Source organism: Carlito syrichta, unplaced genomic scaffold, assembly GCF_000164805.1.
Source record: "Carlito syrichta isolate Samal-C Ts95f unplaced genomic scaffold, Tarsius_syrichta-2.0.1 Scaffold304348, whole genome shotgun sequence".
Lineage (NCBI taxonomy): Eukaryota > Metazoa > Chordata > Mammalia > Primates > Tarsiidae > Carlito > Carlito syrichta.
In genome coordinates this window covers 475,855-495,911 of record NW_007248444.1, presented here as the reverse complement: position 1 = coordinate 495,911, position 20,057 = coordinate 475,855, and the positions used below count along the sequence as shown (strand labels likewise).

The 20,057-nt window shown below is 50.2% G+C and overlaps 1 protein-coding gene across 1 annotated transcript in view; it reads right to left on the bottom strand.

Annotated features, from left to right (window-relative positions):
* The window catches only part of ZBTB46 (zinc finger and BTB domain containing 46), a 63,854-nt gene that overhangs the window by 25,929 nt on the left and 17,868 nt on the right, over positions 1–20,057 (bottom strand). Inside the window, exon 4 of the mRNA XM_021713231.1 lies at positions 4,320–4,604. Coding sequence (XP_021568906.1) covers positions 4,320–4,604 — 285 coding nt within the window. The remainder of the gene's footprint in view (positions 1–4,319; positions 4,605–20,057) is intronic.

The window sequence follows — 20,057 nt, the reverse complement described above, 5'->3', positions numbered from 1 at the left end:
AAAAATGACACTTTCCATGGTTCCTGTTTGGTGAACCCTGACTATGAACGGCGGATGTTAGCCAGCTGTGGAAAAGTAACAAAAGTAAGAGAGAGGCAAATTAAATGGAATCCAAATGAGCAATATGCAAAGTCCTCTTACGGTGAAGTCAAAAGACTGATGATCTAGAAAGGGAACCACCAGCTGTTAAGCTTAACAGCCAAGCCAATGCTATTAGTCCTAGGAAAACAAGTAAGCCATTTCAGTTTTTCTGGAATGTTCCAGAACCTTCCCGAAAGTCCCTCCGAGTATCGGCTGCTGCATACTGTTGGCACACTGCCTGCATATTTACCGGTTCTCTACATTTAAAACTCGGTTACTACAATCTCATTCTTGTTTACAATTGCCATGACTAGACTGTGGTTATACCACCACAGTGAGTTCGTGACCAAGGAGGACCAGGCCAGGCTGGAGTCCCCACACCACACCCCCATACCACAAAGCCCCATCAGACACTTCGCTGAGGATGCTGGCATTGCTGTCTGGTTTCTCAACGCCACACATGTCACTGGGATGTGTGCTTGATGGGGCATGCCAGAGATAACACTGATGAAAACGCCAGTCACTGGCAACCAGCACGTGGGGGTCATGAGGCATGACACACAGCAAAGCCCGAACACAGGGCCAGGCCAGCCCAGGACCATGGGCCCCAGACCCGCAGCGGGGGTCTTACTACCTTCCAAGCCCGCTTTCCAGGGCACCCCTGGGAAGGAAGGTACAAAGGCCCACCTGATGGAGGCTGTCTTCACACCTCAGTGGGTACATGGTGTTTCCCAGGTGCATGGTGTGACTGCCCTGGAGGACACGGCACGAGAGCTTATGGGCACCTGGGCTCAGGGGTGTTTCCAGAACTGCAGGACAAGGGGGCCACACCACAGATGGGTGCACAGGAGGGTCCCACTTGTCCGGCCCAGCCCTTGCCCCACACAGTGCAGCCCAGGCCCCACCAAGAGCAGCGGATATGCACACACACCAAGAGCGCTCTGGAGAGAAAGAGGAGAGGCGGTGTGCTGAGGCCTGTGGGCCTTCCTCAAGCATTTAGAAGCACCTGTGAATGAACCCCTCAGTCCACAAACACCAAGGACTCAGAGCTGAGTCCCCCAACAAGTCCACACACAAAAGGGTCGGCAGACTGTGTGGTGAATACCGACGCGCGCCATGGTATAGGATGACCCACAGCAAGTGACCCAAAGGCAGGGCCTGCCGACGGGGCCGTCTGATCACACATCAGCTTCACACAGCCGCTGGGATGCAGGCGCCGGTGCCAGTCCACATCTCAAGAAGGGTCAGGACCATCACTTGGGAAGAGGTACCTAAAGTAGGGGTCAAATATTTTGTAAAATAAAGGGTATTTTTCTCAGCTGTTTCTATTATTCACTTCAGTGGATGCCCAGAAACAGATTGATGTCATTCAGAGTGTCAGAAAATGTTTTAGCAGCTGGGCTCAGTGGCTCATACCTGTAATGCCAGTGCTTTGGAAGGCTGAGACAGGAGGGTTACTGAGCCTAGGAGTTTGAGACCAGTCTGGGCAACACAGCAAGACCCTGTCTCTGCAAAAAATGTAAAAAAAGGGAAAAATAGTTTTAAAATAGTCCATTCCCCCACCAAGTTCTACAGCCTCTCTGCCCGCTGGGCAGGGGTCTGGATCCCTACATGCAGCCCAAGTCATCTAGCTCCCAGCCCAACCAGCGAGAGGGGCTGCCAACCTCTAGACTTTATTTATGGACAACAAAAGGGTAAATTCTTATGAGAAAAGTAGAAAATTTAGGATGTTAAAACAGAATAGAAATAACAAAAGCCCAATTGCTGTGTTCACCTGGAATTAGTCACAGGTGCACTAAAAATAGATGAAGATGGGACTCCAACCTCAGCTCTCCGCCACCCCAAGTGCAGCGAGACGTGAGCGACCACAGCAATGAGTGGTCATGCTGCAAACCACGCCAGAGTGCAGGGGCTGCCACCTGAACACAGTTCCAAGATGTACTAAGCACAGAGTAGTAGGCCATGACCCACCCAGGAGAGAAAGATCTGAGAAGAAAAAACCACCATGTGAGGCCTGGACCCAAGGGGCAGCCACCACCCTCACAACCTCACAACCTTGCCACCCTGCAAGGGGTGTGGAGGTAGGGGTGACAGCCCAGCCCCTCCTGGGGGTGACACAGGATGGAGGACCTCAGAGAGTGGGAGAGGGTAGAGACTGCCCAGGGCAGCTGAGACTGGAGTGGAGTTTACACAGCACTAGGCCCCTGCTAGGCCATAAGGGTGGGACACACGCCTTTGAGCCAGATGCACCCTCTGACCCCATCTGCTGCCTGGTTCCTGGAGCAACCTCACAGGAGGCCTCTGGGACAGGGTTCACACTGAGGGGAAGGCTGCAGAACCAGACACAGAGAAAAAGCACAGCAAATCATTTCTCCCCATTCCAAAGTCATTCCCAACAACAAAGCCAGATGGGCCTCATCTGGGACAATGGAGTACCTGAATGTCATAAGGGCCCCTGCCCTACAGTGCAAGAGCATCCAAGAAGACTGATGTCTGATCCTTGCAATGTGGAAGGGTGATCACAGTGATGTGGTGAGGAGTGTGGGGCCCCATTGCACCTCGAGGGCACATATCAGCCACATCCCAGCCCACACACCTGCTACCCAGAGCCTGACCGCCATCTCCTCCAACAGTGGACACTCCTACCCTGAATTTCAGAGGCCCCATGTCCTGTCACTGTCTCTCTGACCGTCCCAACACCCTGGGGTCCTGATGAACCTGGCAATTTCTGCCAACAAGGACGCTTTCACACTGGAGAGGGGACAGGGACCAGTGTGTTGGAGCATTGATTGCACACACTCTACCCGCAATGTGTCTGATGTTTTCAAAATGCTATTTTGTTTTAAAGTCACAGCAGCTGTGTCAGTGGTGCTACCCACCCCCATTTTTCAGATGTGTAAACTGAGACCTAAAAACGTTTGTAACACGAGCCCAACGGTCAATCGCTTGCCACCGCCTGTGAGATGCTGAGCCCAGGTCTGACTCTGCGCCTCAAGTCCCATCACCTGCAGTGGTGCTTGAGTAAGTTCATGGAAATAAAGAGAACGCCGACATGATTTTCCACTGGCAGTGTTTATTAGGCACCACAGTTCGCATCACTACTCATGCAACCCAAAAGCCCAGAGAATATTGTGTGTGTATGAAAACAAAGTTATAAAAGTATTGTTTTTAAAGCAGTGTAAAAATTAACACAGACATGCTCCCCAAATCCCCAACGTCAAGGACAGCTGGCAAGCTTTCCCTCACTTCATTCAGTCGTCAGGGACTGACAGGTCAGCACCATTCATCACACATACTCGGACCCTGACCACCCAGAATGGGGCCTCTCACACCTCCAACTCAGCACTGTCTGTTTGGGGGTGCCCCTCTCCCATGGAGAGAAATGGCCTGCCTCCTCCCCATGCTTGGTTGAGCACCAGCTCATACCAAATGCCGAGTGTACACCACACCCAGGCCCACAATGGCCACCACAGCCATGATGAGTGCATGACCACAGAAGGCTGCTCGCACCAAGCAGCCCCTGGAGGGTTTTAACACCGAAAGTTGACTGTTCTCCTGTCCTGCCAGAAGAGGAATCTGGTTGAGTTCGCCAGCAGTAAGAGCCACACCCATGGATCCATGGCGGAGATCCAGCATTTGGAATTCGGCCAGAGACACACTCTAAACACAACACGCAGCTCCGTGTAAATATGCACGTGTGCCCCACGTGGTCTGGCGAAAACAGGTATGGAGATGATCTGACTTTCCCCATCAGCTCATGGCTCCTCCGTCTCCCCATGCAGGGCAGCCCGGCACAAAGGTAGAACAGAGGAGCCGCCAGAGGGAGCCAGATCCCGTCTTGGGTACACAAAGACCCTGTGCCTCCCTGCCAAGCCTCTGTGACTCAGATGAGGCTAGGGATCCAGGTCTATTACTCGTGAGCAAGTTTCAGGTTTTAGTGTGAGATGCCTCGAGTTCCAAAATCCCAGGAGTATCTGACTGACCCCTCCTGTTGCCCTGACAACTACATAAACACCCTCCTCGCTCTAAGACAAGCGCCCAGCGGTGCCCCTGTGACCCGGCGGTGCCTGTGTAACCTGAGAGGCCAATTTAGGCTGGGACACAGCCTTACCCCTCCTGAAGGTGGGAGGTCAGAAGGCAGCTGCCGTCCACACCATCCCATCCTCAGTCCGAGACTCAAAACTCTTAACCATCAAAACCAAAGCAAAGCAGAGCGACCCACCAGGGCCTGCACTTACGCGACAGTGAGTGGGCACCTTTGGGCAGGTACTCGAACAGCAGGGGGCCATCGTCCCCCAGCACGTCGGCCTTGAGGGACAGCAGGCTGTTCTTACTCATGAGCGCTGCGCGCAGGTTGGCCACGGCGGTCACCTGGTGCAGAGCATCATCCTTCTCCGGGGTGAGGGGTGGGCCCAGGTAGCTGGCCTCTCCCCCCAGGAGCCCCTCCTCGACGTGTGCGTAGAGCTCAGCCCTCTCTCCTCGGCTGTCGGAGCTGCTGGCTTCAGTGACAGTCAGGTCTGCACCTGGAGAGAGGTGACACACAGGAGACACAAGAGCCGTTTAGAGACTAACCCAGGGCAGGCTTAGGAGAAGGAGGGCAATGAACTTCCTGACAGTCCCGCTACCTGCTGTCCAGCCTTGGAAAGCCCGGCCTAGTCCTGGGAGCCAGAGCACCTGCCCAGAGCAACATGGTAGCCCCGGCTGGTCCTGTCCTCTCCTGTCCTGCCCACCTAAGTCACAACACGCCCCAGGACAGCAACGAAGTCACAGATGACAGCTCAACTCAGAACCATGTGGGTTGCCCACCCTAAGGAGGGTGCTTCAGGGCTGAGGTGTGAGAGTCACAGGCTCCCAGGGCTGCAGGGTCCCACCTCCCAGATAAGAGACATTCAAGGGGATCAGTGACCTAAACGTTAGGGCTAAAACTACAGACTCTTAGAAGAAGACCTGTGTGATCTGAGATGGGTCACAGGTTCTTGGATATGACACGGAAGGCACAACAACAGAATGGAGACCTGGACTTCATCAAGGCAGGACGACCATGGAGATGGAGACAATCACAGAATGGGAAAAGTGTGTTTAGGTCACATATCCCATGATAAAAAGATCATGCTGTGACCCAGCTTCATACGGGGCAGAGGTCTGACTAGACATCTCCAGAGAAGACACACTCAGAAGGATGCTCAACATCACTGGTCAACAAACAACCAAGCACAATTCCACCTCACACCCACTAAGACAGCGAGGGGACAGTCAGGTGCTGATGATGCTGGCGGGTTGTGGACCCTCATGCCTGACTGATGAGAGTGTGAACAGTGTTGCTGAGTGTGTGTGTGTCAGGGTGGCAGTCCCTCAAAACATTAATTACAGAGTCACTGTGTGGACCAGCAATTCTACGTGTGGACATACAACCAGGGGAATTAACACACATGTCCACACAAAAGCTTGAATGTGAGTGTTTGTGGTAACATTATTCATATCAGGCAAAAAGTGGCACAGCTCAGTGCCTATCAACGGATGACAGATAAACACCACATAATCCATCCACACAGTGGCCTATGACTCAGAGGCACAAAGCAATGCCACAGGCTACAGTGGAATGAACCTTGAAAACACACTCAGTGGAAGGAACCAGACACAAAAGGCCACCCATAATATTATTTCACATTTACTGAATGTCCAGATTTGGCACATCCACAGAGACAGAAAGATGAGTGGCTGCCAGGGCTGGGGGAGGAGCTTGGGCGGGCGCTGAGAGGTTTGCAGTCTCCTCCTGAGCTGATGAAGACAGTCTAATGGCTGTGGCGCAGGCTGCCCCACTATGTGGATACACTAAAAGCCTCTGAATCACACACTTTAAATGGGTGAATGGTATGTGAACCATCTCTCAATAAAGTTGCTACTTAAAAAAAGAGGCAATGACCTTGAGTCACTAATTCAACGAATTCTGGTGAGCATTGTGCCCGGGCCAGTCAAGGCTTGAAGGAGTAGCTTCCCTCTGGCGGGGAGACACACAGGGAGAGAGAAGACCCTAGAACGTACAGCCACAGCCAGGAGCCCAGCGGGGGGTAGAGGAGGGCTGCTGCTGCAGGGACCTTGGAGCTCAGAAATGTGGGAAACAGAGGAATGGGGAGACAGAGGAATAGGCAGGACCTTCCTGAGGCAGAGCCAGGGCCGGTGGGGGAGGGCCAGGAGGGAAGAACTCAGCCACTCTGTGCACTAGGCTGGCCCAGGGATGGGCGGCACCCACACTCTTTCCTCTCCTAGAGCTGTCCTGGAAGAGGATGCAGGAGGCAGGGAGGGCACAGGGCACGGGTGGCTGTAGTGGGAGGCAGGGAGGACACAGGGCACAGGAGGCTGTAGAGGGAGGCTGGGAGGGTGTGGGGCTCAGGAGGCTGTAGCGGGAGGCAGGGAGGATGCGGGGCTCAGGACGCTATAGCAGGAGGAGGTGCAGCCAGGTAGAAATCACGGCCCATGTGGCTGGGGACCATCCTGTGTGACAGAAGTGATATGCCATCCTCTGGGCCTTTGGACTGGACGTGGTAAGAAGTCAGGAGCCTGACTCAGTCTTAGCTCTGCAGTTCCAGGGGATGTAGGAGGGAGATATATCTCCAACATGGGAGATGCTTTGCAACATGGCAGCAACTGCGCTGACGCTGGGGCCATGGCTAGGAACACTTGGCGTCGATGAGGCATCTGGTGACATTCAAGAACTGCCACTTTCTAAAGTGGTTGTGGTCATGTAAAAAAAGAGCCCTCTGTATTGAGTCTACTAGACAGAACAGAAACAGGGTGGGACTGCTCATTACTGAGGCTGAGTGAGGGAAAATCGAGGGCTCACTTGACCTTCACATAGCGTGTGACATTTTTTATAATTAAAAGTGGAAAAAAGTCTTAAAGATAATATTTTTGTGTGTGTGAGTCAGGGTCTTACTCTGATGCCCAGGCTGGAGTGCAGTGGTACAATCACAGCTCACTGCAGCCTTGACCTTCTGGGCCTCAGGCGATCCTCCTGCCTCAGACTTACAAGTAGTTGAGACTACAGACATGTGCCACCACACCCAGCTAATTTATTTATTTATTTGGTTTTTGAAAAAGCAGGATTTATTGAGAGTACAGAAAAGCTCCCACAGTGGGAGGGGACCCCAGGGGGTTGCCCTTCCAGCTAATTTTTAAAAATTTTTTTGTGGGGATGGGGTCTCACTATGTTGCCTAGACTGGTCTTGAATTCCTGGGCTCAAGCAATCCTCCCATCTCGGCCTATAATCCTGCTGGGATTATACGTGTAAACCACCATGTCCAGCCAAGGCAATAATTTTTCAAAAGAACCAATGGGAGGCCGGATGCAATGGCTCATGCCTATAATCCCAGCACTTTGAGAGGCCAAGGCGAAAGGATCCTTGAGGCCAGGAGCTCAAGACCACCTTGGACAACATTGTGAAATCTTGTCTCTACAAAAAATACAACAATTAGCCATGCATGGTGGCATGCATCCATAGTTCCAACAATTTGAAAAGCTGAGGCAAAAAGATCACCTGAGCCCAGGAGGTTGAGGCTGTGGTGAGTCCAGGAGCACCTGTGATGTCCAGACCTCCTCAGATCTGCCACAGGTTTCAGGGCTTCTGCAAAGTCATGGTGCCCAGGTGGACCTGGAATGCAGGGAGAGCAGGGTCCCAGTGCTGACCCTGTGCCTCCTGACCCCGCCCAGGCCCACGAGGTCAAGGTGGCAGCAGCACTAGGATGGGAGGAGGGGCACCTCAGGGAAAAAGAAGTACAGAAGGCGCCACCTGCCCCAGGCATCATCTAGCCCAGGAGACCCCACAAGCTGCGTCCCTCACAGTGCATGGTGAACATCAATGGAGAGACGCTTGACACCTGAGGTGGGGGTCTTGGGAAACGACATCTAAGGGGCTTGCTGTAGACAGATGGGCAACACTGAGAAATGCTGGCCAAGAGCTGTGCTCCAGAGGGGAAGGCTGGACCAGGGCCATTGGGCATCACCAGGCCCTCTGGGCAGAAGCATGCCATGTGCTTCTGGAAGACTCTCTGGCAAAGATGTGAAATGCAGACAGGGGAGGCATGGCCAGGCTCAGGGGGATGGGGGGCGGTCCCACCTCAGGAGGGACTGGAGCCCAGAGATACAGGCAGGTTCCTCATTCCTGATGGTCAGCAGCATTGAGCATCTCTTCACATGCTTACTGGCCACTTGTGCATCTTCTTTGGAGACATGTCTATTCAAGTGCTTGGTTCATTTTTGAATGGGGTTGTTCTGGTTGAGTTTTAGGAGTTCTCTATATAATCTAGGTACCAATCCCTTACCAGATATGTGGTTTGCGAATATTTTCTCCCAGCAAGAGAATGCACTTTCAGCTGTGGTTCCAGACAGGAATCAGGATCAGAACCACAGGGACAAAGGGTGTGGGGACAGCACTTGGAGCTGGAAGCAGAGATGCCTTCAGGACACGTGGCCACCGACCAACGTATGAAAACACACATGTCCTGCATGGCATGGAGGTCCCCCAGGGCAGTGCAGCAGGGTCTAGGTGTCTGGGGGGGGGCAGGACAGGGCCCAGCTATCACCTCCCAAGGGCAGCACATCCTGGGGCAGTGTGTGCATGTGACTCTTCCACAAGTCAGCAACCTTCAGAAGCACTTGTGGGATTGTTCAGGCTATGTATGGCCTCTTTTGGAGGCTTCTGGGTGCTGTTTTTTATTTTTTCAAACTACCTTCCTTTTTATATTTTTCTGCCAATTCTTTAATGCTATAGCATATTAATTTTGCATTTCCAGAAACTAAATATAAAGATTATATCAAAATTTAAATTAACGCTTTGGCTGGGTGTGGTGGCTCATGCCTATAGTCCCAGCACTTTGGTAGGCCAAGGTGGGAGGATCACATGAGGCCAGGAGTTCGAGACCAGCCTAAGAAACATAGCAAAACCTTGACTCTACAAAAAATACAAAAATTAACCAGGCATGGTGGCATGCACCTATAGTCCCAAGTAGTTGGGAGGCTGAGGTAGAAGGAGAACCTGAGCCCGGGAGGTTGAGGTGACACGATTACAGTGCAATCATGCCACTGCACTTCAGCCTGGGCAACAGAGTGAGACTATGATTAAAAAATTATCTAATTAATTAAGGCTTTGTCTTAGTCTGCTTGGACTGCTACAAGAGAATACCACAGACTGGGTGGCTCAAGCAACAATTTATTTTTTCACAGTGCTGGAGACTGGAAAGCTCAGGATCGAGGTCCCAGCAGATCTGGTGTCTGGTGAGGGCTCTCTTCCTGACCTGCAGACAGTCGCCTTCTCTGTGTGAGCTCGCAGGCCTCTCCTCAGCATCTGGGAGCATGGACTGGGTGCTCTGATGCCTGTTCTTATAAGGACACGAATCCTCCCAGATCAGGGCCCCGTGGCCTCATTTAACCTTGGTTACTTTCTTACAGTCTCATCCCCAAATATAGCCACTCTGGGAGTTAGAGCTTCGACATATACATTGGGGGGGACACAAACATTCAGTACATAGCAGCCTTAAAACAAAAAAACCAGATCCTAAAAACAAAATTTTAATTTGAATTATATTAACAATTTAAGTTGAAAGGCACATTATGGGAATCAGGGTGGGCTGAAAGAATTCCACCCATGTGGAATGCTGAAGGCTGGGTTTCAAACAGAATGTGACCAGGTTCTGCTGACTCAGTCATTGTTCAAGGGTGGACTGGGTCAGCAGCCAGGAGATGATGGTGGTGCCCACTACACAGGCCGCATGGTCTACATCACCAGCCACTTGTGCTGGCTGTGAAGACAAAATCATGAAGAGGATCCAAAAAACAAGGTGGTCACCCTCCCTGAAGATAGCACACGGTGAGTAAAAGCCCACAGTCTCTAGGATCACGTTGAAGGAATTTTAAAATCTTGTAACTGAAAAATCCCCAAAAGGATATTTATAATATAGAAAAGTTAACACTGTTGCCGGGTGCAGTGGCTCATGCCAGCACATTGGGAGACTGAGGAAGAAGGATCGCTTTAGCCCAGTTTGAGACCAGTCTGGGCAACAGAGCAAGATCTCATCTCTACAAAAAATTAAAAACTTAGTTGTGTATGGTAGTATATGACCATAGTCCCAGCAACTTGGGAAGCTAAGACGGAAGGACCGTCTGAGCCCAGGAGGTCGAGGCTGCAGTGAGCATGCCACTGCACTCTAGCCTGGGCAACAGAGTGAGACCCAACTCAAAAAAAAAGTTACCACTGTTATTGGAAACTAAACCTGTATAACCACAACCATCATCAGTAAATCAAAACCTTCAACACAGTCAGCGAACTGGCTGTTAGCAAGCTCTGGTGAGCTTCCGTGCGGACCCACAGTCAAGCAGAGTTCCACAACAAATGGAAGGAGACAACCCCAAAGTCCATCTCCATCTGCCACTAAGCATGACCCAGGGTACTGGCCCTAAAGTAATCAAGCACATCACAAAGTTAGTATAGTTATTAGTATACCTAATTTATTATAAGGCTGAGCCCATTATCAAGAAATCTTTAGAGGAGTAAAGGAGACAGGCCACAGGCCAGCAGTGCTGGTGGCCACCCAAGGTGGCTTGTGACCCCAGGGCACTGGAGATGTGAAGAGCCTGTGGGTCCCAGCAGGGCACAGCTCCTGGGGCTACGTGGCTCCCTGTCCTCGGGATCAATGAGATTCTATTCTTTCGAAAGAGGCAGCGAGCAAGATAAGCCAGGATACAATTTCTGATAAGATTTCTTTTTAGAAACAAATACTTTGGGGGAAAGGAAAATTATAAAGAGAAGGGTAGTGTGCAAATCAGTAAGCAAAGCGAGATGGATGACATCCGAGCTGTCTTCCTGCATCTGAAACTCACCGACTGCTCGAGTTGTCCAGGTGTGGGAGGAAGCCCTTTAGATGCAGGGACAAAGCCTTGTCCAGGACCTCCCTCAGGTTCCTACTGCCTCCCTACTGCTACGCACCCTGTGCCCAAGCCTTGGACATGACCCACAGCATGGGGCTACACGGCACCAACACCAGGCCAGCTGCCCCATCACCCACCACTGCTGTCACAGGGTGTCAAGCTGGCCTGGTCTCTCTCTCTCGGAGGCTGAGAGGAAGACAGGAAATGTAGAGTCAACAAATTGAGGAACACCTATATCCTCTGAGCAAAGCCCTCCAAGTACAGGCCTGTGGCTGGGCGCCCCCCCTCCCACCCCATCTCATCAGCCACTCGGTGACGCCACAAGAGGCCGAGGACATGCAGCCCAGAAAAGTGTCCCCTCACCGGAGACACCGCCTGTGGGGAGAAGGGCAACACGCTTGGATTTGTGCCTGCAAAAAGGGTCAGGGTTTCCAGAGTCCCAGAGTCTCCCTGCCAGGCACCTAGGTCATGACAACCCACTTCCCAAGTTTCTGGAAATAACACTTGGGACATCTCCTAACACAAGGATGATATCATTCAAACAAAATGTCAAAGTCACCCCTCCATTCTAAGGATTCAAATTACACAGAAGCATCAACAAATATTCTGTAATAATCTAAACTAATGAGAATGCTGAAGCCCCTGCTGTTGGTTGCTACCCCGGTGGGCTCTGCTTGTTTCTGAGTCGACTTTGGCACTGACTTTTAGAAGTGGGGGTAGAGCTGGCGCCACAGACTGAAGGTTTGTATCCCTTCAAAATTCAGGTGGACGCTTCATCCTCAGTGTGGTGGTATCAAAGGGCGGAGCCCTTGGGGAAATGATTGGGTCCATCCTTTAAACAGGATAAGTGCCTATGTAGAAGAGTCCTCCAAGAGCTGCCTGGTCCTTCCTTCTCCTGTGCTACCTAGGAAACTAAGAATAGCCCTCACCCACCCAATCTGCTGGCATCTTGATCCTGGACTTCCTAGCCCCCAGAACTGTGAAAATCTATTTCTACTATTTAACCTGGGCACAGTGGCTCACACCTGTAATCCCAGCACTTTAGGAGGCTGAGGTGTTTGAGCCTTGAAGTTGGAGTCCAGCCTAGGCAACATAGCGAGACCTCGCCCCTACAAAAATAAATTTAAAAATTAGCTGGGCGTGGTGGTGCATGCTGGTAGTCCCAGCTACTCGGGAGGCTGAGGTGGAAGAATCACCTGAGTCTAGGAGGCGGCAATGAGCCATGATCGTGCCACTGCCCTCCAGTCTGGGTGACAGAGTGAGACCCCGACTGAAAAAAAAGATTCCTACTATTTATAAATTACCTAGTCTAAGGTGTTTGTTATAGCAGCAAGAACAGATGAAGACAGCTTGTCTTCTGAGAATCTGTGATCCTTCAAATGAGAAAGGGAAGGAAAAAGGTGCCCAAGATGGGCTGTGTTGGGTGATGTTGCCCCCACTTTTAATCCTCCTGCCTCTTCAAGGAGCCAGATGGGGCCAGCCGCAGTGAGAAGTACCCCTCACAGGCAGCACGTGCAGGTTAGCATAGTGGTAGACCCACTCCAGATGCCAGGAAGGACATGCTGAGGCCTCTCTAGACCCTGGCTGAAGTCAGAAAGAGGGACCAAGGGACAGTGGTGTCAAAAGCAAATTCTGCAAACAGAACAGGAAATGGAAAGCAATGTTTACATTGCAATGAATCTACATGTGGATAGATTAGAGTTCTGTGTCATGGAAGACCCCAAACGCATTTTTATTTTCTCTGTGAGAAAGCAGTCCAGGGGGCCATGGGGCAGCTATGGCCATCCCTCAGTCACGTGATCCTGAGAGGTAAGTTTGGAGCCCATATGGCTTAAGTGCCAACTCCAAGCGAATCACAGCAGGCAGGGGTGCCACACTCCAACTCCACCCCCCACACTGGGCACGTGGGTCTGGGAGAGTGTGGACACAGGACCCAGACCTGCACTTCTGGGACTCCGGGGTCCCCAAGATGCCCCTGGGATATCTTCCTCTGGAACACTGCACCCAAAGGACGCCCCCATGCCTCTCCTGGTGTGCACTCGGGTTCCCAGCAGATGCCCATCTACTCGCCCTGATCCTGCTGCAGCCCAAGGTCCCCCCCCAGGACACCGCTAACCTGGTCCTCTGCTATGGGGGTCCCTGTGTCTAGCACTTGATTTTGCTTCCTTCTTGGTGTGTGATCTAGCCATAGGCCATCTGCTTTCATGACTAGGGAGGCTCTGGGGAGACACCCTGATGTCCCCTCAACAGGATGCCTGAGGTTGTGCCCACAGTGGGGGGGGCAGTAGACAGGCTGGTCTGCAGGTAGATGGGCCCCACCGCAGGGGAGGTCTCCCAGCCACGGGGAGTGAGGACACCTTCCTCTGCAAAAGCGAAGACGCTGCAGATGCTGTGGTAACATGAGAGGAAGATTCTACCCCCCACCCCAGTAAAGGGGCAGAGTCTATGAGCAGCTCCTTTTGGGGCCCAACCTGGAATCTGTGGCATCTGACACACACACAAGTGTGACAGCAGAGAGTGACCACACACCCATGTAGGGCAGGCAAGACACATCCAGGTCACCACGCTTTCATTAAGGAAGCAGACAGCATCAAAAACATCAAAACCTAATTGCAAAGGGCTAAAAGTTAAATGTCAAGGTTGTGTCTAGAGCAGGAAAGCGTGCTCTCCCTTTTCCTATAAATGACATAGCCTGACATTTTGAAATGTGACCCACAGAAAAGAGAATATCATGAAAATCAGTCAACTTTTCAAAAGATTAAGCTAGCCAGTCACAGTGGCTCAAGTCTGTAATCCCAGCACTTTGAGAGGTAGAGGCGGGAGGATTACCCGAGCCCAGGGGTTTGAGACCAGCTTGGACCTCGTTTCTGCAATAAATCAAGAAAAATTAGCCAAGTGTGGTGGCACACACCTGTAGTTCCAGCTACTAGGAAGGCTGAGGCAGAAGGATCGTCTGAGCCCTGCAGGTAAAGGTTGTGGTGGCCATGAGCATACCACTGCACTCAAGCCTGGACGACAGAGTGAGACTCTAACTCCCCCTCAAAAAAAGATTATGCTAGATCACGCAGTGTTGGTTCCAAAGTGGGTTAAACCGGTGACAGAACAGGAAAGAGAAAGGTGTCTGGGCCCAGGAACTGAGGCCACTGGCATCACAGAGCAGGAGGAGGAGGGTAGGGAAGGGAGTCAACTTCATGCCAGGGCCTGTAGGATTCCACTGTTGAGATTCTCAACATCTCCACACTACAATTATTTTGTTTGTTAGAGACAGGGTCTTCCCCTGTCACCCAGGCTAGAGTGCAGTGGCACAATCATAGCTCACTACAGCTTCGAACTCCTGGGCTCAAGCTATTCTCCTGCCTTGGCCTCCCAAGTAGCTGGGATTACAAATGTGTACCACCACACCTGGCTAATTTTTGTATTTTTTTGTAGAGACGATGAGGTCTCACTATGCCGCTCAGTCTGATCTCAGACTCATGGGCTCAAGTGATCCTCGTGTCTCAGTCTCACAAAGTGCTGGGATTACCACACCCAAGCCTCCAAGCAACAATTTTTGATGCCACACATGCATTTAAGAGCATTTCTACAGATTCTGTACCTGTAGAAATGCTCACTCACCCGACAGGTCTATGTATAGGCTGATGCACAAATAGCAACACAACAGAGACTTCTGGAACACTCTAGACTCATGGAAAGTGGAAAACCACTGGGCTGACTTTGCCTTGAGGGAGAAGTTCTGGAAGCGGGGACACACAGACTCTGCCCTCCCATGACTAGGGCTCAGGCCAGACCCAACCTTAACTTTAAAAAGCAGATTATGCCCCAACTTCTGCTGAATCCCCCAGCCCATATAAAACAGAGCTCAAGAAAGTTAATTATGTAGAACAATGCTTATAGATGTTCTTTGCCTAGACATTTTTACTTTCTCACTTTATGAGTGTTTAAAATTTACTCTATTTCTAAAGTTTCTTATCCATATTAAAATCAAGTGTCCTTGTCTACTATAACTATCAAAAAGCTTTCACAACCTCCAAGACTTCTCCTGAATATTTTATATATATAGTTAGTTGGAAGGTAACTCAATGGATAAGAGACAGAGTTCTTGGCAAGGGCCGTGAACATGACATGTAAGAGTAAATCTCAGCAGACTATATACCCCCTGCAAAAGCCAACCTGAATCACAGGCTAACTGTTACACTTAAATCTATAAAACTTCTAGAAAACAACCACAGGAGAAAGTCTTTGTGACCTAGGCAAAGATTTCTCAGGTTGGACCCAAAAAGCAAGAACTGTTAAAAAAAAGTTCACAAATTGAACTTCGGTAAAATTAGAAATGTATGCTCTTCAAAACACACTGTGAAGTGAAGAAATGAGAGAAAATATTTGTAAGACATAAACCTGATGGAGTTGTAACCAGAATATTTAAAGAACTCTCACAACTCAGTAATTTAAAAAAGGGCATAGACACTTCCCCAAAGAAGACATGTTGATGTCAAACAGGCACATGAAAAATGTTCATTATAACTAAAACCAGGACATGCCCTCTCACATGGCAACATTTCAAAACTCACAACACAAGTCAACCAGTTAAAACATGGCGGAGGCCAGGCACAGTGGCTCACGCCTATAATCCCAGCACTTTGGGAGTCTGAGGTGAGAGGATTGCTTACGCCTAGGAGTTTGAGACCACTCTGGGCAAGACTGCAAGACCTTGTCTCCACAAAAAATTTAAAAAATTTTTAAGCATGGTGGCACACATCTATAATCCCAGCTACTTGGGAGGCTGAAGCAGGAGGACTGCCTGAGCCCAGGAAGTTGAGGCCGCAGTCAGCCATGATCATGCCACTGCACTCCAGTCTGGGCAACAGAGTGAGACCCTGACTCAAATAATAATAATAATAGTAATACATGACAAAAAGACCTGAACAGATACTTCAGAAAAAAAGATATGTAGATGGCTAAAAAATATAAGAAAATAAGCTCAACATTATCAGCCATCAAAGAAATACAATTAAAAGTCCTAGAGTGATACCATTTAACCAGAATGGCTGCAATTTATTTTATTTTATTTATTTATTTTTTAATCAATATTTTTATTATGATATTGTGGGGTACAGTTAAGGGTAATGGCCACAATTTAAAAGATGAACCACAATAACTGATGGCGAGAACCTAGAGCAAAGGGAACGCACGTGCCGCTGGTACGAGTGTGAATGCACACACCCACTGAGGAACTGTCTGACAACTTCTCATCAAGTTAAACAAACACTGCCCTACGGCCCAGTGTCTTATGCATTTAGCACCTGGGAACACAGGCGCATGCACCATGCCCGGCTGATTTGATCCCATGCCTGCATATTCACCCACAAGGAGACAAAACAGATATCCACATAAAAACTGGCCCAAAAATGTTCACAGCAGCTTTATTTATAATAGCCATAAGCTGGAAATAACCCAAACGTCCATCAACAGGTGAATGAATAAGCAAAAGCAAACTGTGTTACAGTCAGACAACAGAGTACGATTTGGCAGTAAAAAGAGTGACTTATTGATGCATACAGCAGCAAGAAAGAGACTCGCAAACATGCTGAGAACCAAAGAGCTGGAGGGCAAACTGGTAGCGGCAGGGCTGGGACTAGAAGGCAGCCACACGAGGGGGCTTGTGGTGATGCAGCTGTTCAGACTGAGGTGTGCAGGCTGAATACCTACCCAGGTGCTAAATGCATAAAACTAAGCTCACACAAGCACAAGTAAGATGGAGGAATCTGAATGAGGCCAATGTACTGCATCAGCATCACATGCTGGTTGTGGCACTATGACTACAATTTGCAAGACGTTACCATTGGGCAGACTGCATAAGGGTGGCTTAGTCCGTGCTGTGCCATATAAGAGAACACCACCAACCGGATGTTATAAGCAACAGAATATATTTCTCATGACTCTAGAGGCTGGGAAGTCCAACATCAAGGTGCCAGCATCTGGCGATGGCCTCCTTACTGCATCATAACATGTGGAAGGTAGAAGGGAAAGAGGGCAAGAGAGGAGCCAACCTGCCTTTTCCTTTTCTTTTTTTTCAGTTGGGGGGGTATCTCTGTCACCCAGGTGGGAGTGCAGTGGAACACTCACAGCTCATTGCAGCCTCCACCTCCTGGGATAAGACGACCCTCTGCCTTTGCCTCCCAAGTAGTTGGGAACACAGGCGCATGCACCATGCCTGGCTGATTTGGTAAAATGTTTTTTGTAGAGACGAGGACTTGCTATGTCACCTCAGCTAGAGACCCGCATTTTTCCTAACAGCGCCAACCCAAACCACAAGGGAGGAACCCTCATGGCCTCATCACCTCTTAGGGCCCCCACTCTCAATACCATTACAATGGCAATTAAACTTCTTTATGAGTTTTGGAGAGGAAAAACCCTCCACCCCAGCAGAGGACATACAGGAGTAACCTGTATTATTTCTTGCAATTGCATGTGGGTCTACAGATCTCAAAATGGAAAAAAAAGATGAGTAAAATAAGCCAGATACACGCCTATGGCACACATCCATGTGGCCCACAGTAATGGCTGCCCTGGGGCAGGGGCTGATAGGAAAGGGCACATGGGAGCTTCGGGAAGGGAGATGTCTCTGTGTGTACATGTGTCGAGACTCACCAGCCCTCCACAAAACTGCCTAACATAAGAAAGACTCAACAAGCAAGCTGGCAAGGAGGAGGAAAGCTGACTCCTCGTCCACATGGGGGGAGACAGCGCCCACTGAGGAAAAGGTCGGCGACTACTGTCAATGCAAACACATCCCTTCCCTCTGACCTGGCCTCTCCACCCTTGGGTGTTTACTCAGGAGAAATGACAATGTATGTCCACAGAATCTTCCCAGAAGCTTCATTCACAACAGCAGAAACAGGCAGCTGCCCCGATGTCTGTCTTCAAGAGACAAGATTAACGGGGGTATGCAGATGGTGGCCACAATGCCCCCATAACAAAGGCGTGAACTGCAGCAGGCACCACAGTGTGGATCACTCAATGGAGCAAGAGCCCCTCACTGCAGAGGACACCTGCCTGACTTCCTGCGGAGAAGTGCCTTTCAGAAAAGAGCCAGCTGCTGTGGAAAAGGCCAAATGGGTGGCTGCTGTGGGCAAGGAGGGGCTGGAGGCCTGAGGGGCTTCCTGAGACAATGTCTACCCCTCTACAGTGTTAGGTACGTGCTTTTTTCAAAACTTCTTTCTTCTATACAAGGGCTGAGAATAAAATATTCTCTTCTCCTAAGACTTAAGTCTTGGAATGGTGGTACCCATAGTCCCAGCTGTTTGGGAGGCTGAAGCAGGAGGATCGCTTTAGCCAAGGAATTCAAGGCTGCAGTGAGCTATGATCGTACCACTACATGCCAGCCTGGGTGATAGATTGAGACCCCGTCTCAAAAAATAAAAATCATTTTTAAAATAAAATATTTAAAAATAAGATATAACAAATCTTTAATGGAAACAAAATGGCCTCCATCAGGGGTCATGATTTATGTTTCCAAATCCTGGCCAGGTCCAGGCACAGGACAGAGCTCAGGGCTGACTGTCCACCCGGGCGTGGGCGAAACCACTCAACAAGCCCACAGCCTCACGGCCTCATCTTAGCAACTCAGAAAAATCTAGTGAAGAGTTTCACAGTTGCCTTGGAAACCCCAGAAATTTTAGACTCTAACAAAAGTATACAGCCAAAATCACTTGTTGGATTCTAAAAACACCTTCTGCTAGACAACTGCATTTAAAGCACTCAGCCCACAGCCTCCAGGAGTGTATGGTTTCTTAATATCTTGATGGACTGATAAAATACAGGCCTCCAGCCCGTCACCTGCCTGGGACCTATGGACATGCTCAGCAAGGTGTCCTGGAGTTGGCAGGGGCCACACTGTACTGACAGCAGACCTGCATGCATCTGTAAACCTCAGAACATGCCCACCAAGCCTCGTCTTCACCAGGGATCAAAGCTTTCCAGGTCTTAGTCGGAGCTGGTGGGAGAATAAACAGTTACCAGCAGGCAGACGGTCACTGTCCCTTGCCTGCTTCCTGTGTACTCTCCGTGTGACAATTTTTCTATCACCGTGGAAACAACATTCTTCCGATTTCATTCAGTTAAACTCCAGTGGTTCCGAGGCTATGCCCCCAGGGGACTTCTAGAAATGTCTGGAGACACGATTGGCTGTCACAAGGGGGGCTCCTGGATCTGGTAGGTGGAGGCCAGGATGCCACTGACACCCTCCAGTGCCCAAGACATCCTGTCACAGAGAACCGTTCAGCTCAAGGGTGAGAAAGTCCAACTGACCAGCATTTACTGAACACCCAGGGTCTGGCCCTGTGCTCGGTGCTGGGAACACACAGCAACAATGAGATAAGTGGTGGTTATGGGAGTCTTTGCTTCACAGACATGGAGCTGCCATCTGGGATGATGAAAATGGTCTGGAAACAGGCAGCCATGGTGGCTGGACACCATGTGCCACAGGGGCCCGCCCACACAGCACTGGCCCCCAGATGACAACAGAGTGGGACATGCCTACCACCCAGTGACACCATAGCCACCATATCGAGTGCCACTACTGTGTGCAGTGTTGACAGTAGCCACAGTGGTGCACAGTCCCATCCTAGGCCTTCACTCTAATCCCCATGGCTCATGGCTCCCCAGGGCGATTCTCATCCTGCTCTGGGCTTGGTGAATGCCCTAGGCAGGTTCAGCTAAGCCACTTTTCACCTGTTGGGCCATGTTGCTCCCACGCCTCTCCCATGTTTAACACACAATGTCCACAATGTCACAGTGGCCCATGGTGTTCAGTAGGGCGGTGACACCTGCTATGAAGTCTGTTCTGTGCAGGAGGCCACACCTTCCGGCTGTGTTACACTCCATGATGTTCACATGACAAAACTGCCTGACATTTCTCAGAAAACGTCCCTCTCAGTCATAAGTGACATATGGCTCAATTTAATGTCAGAGAGTTGTACATTAAAAATGATTAGGATGAGCTGGGCTCGGTGGCTCAGCCTGTAATCCCAGTGCTTTGGGAGGCTGAGGTGAGTGG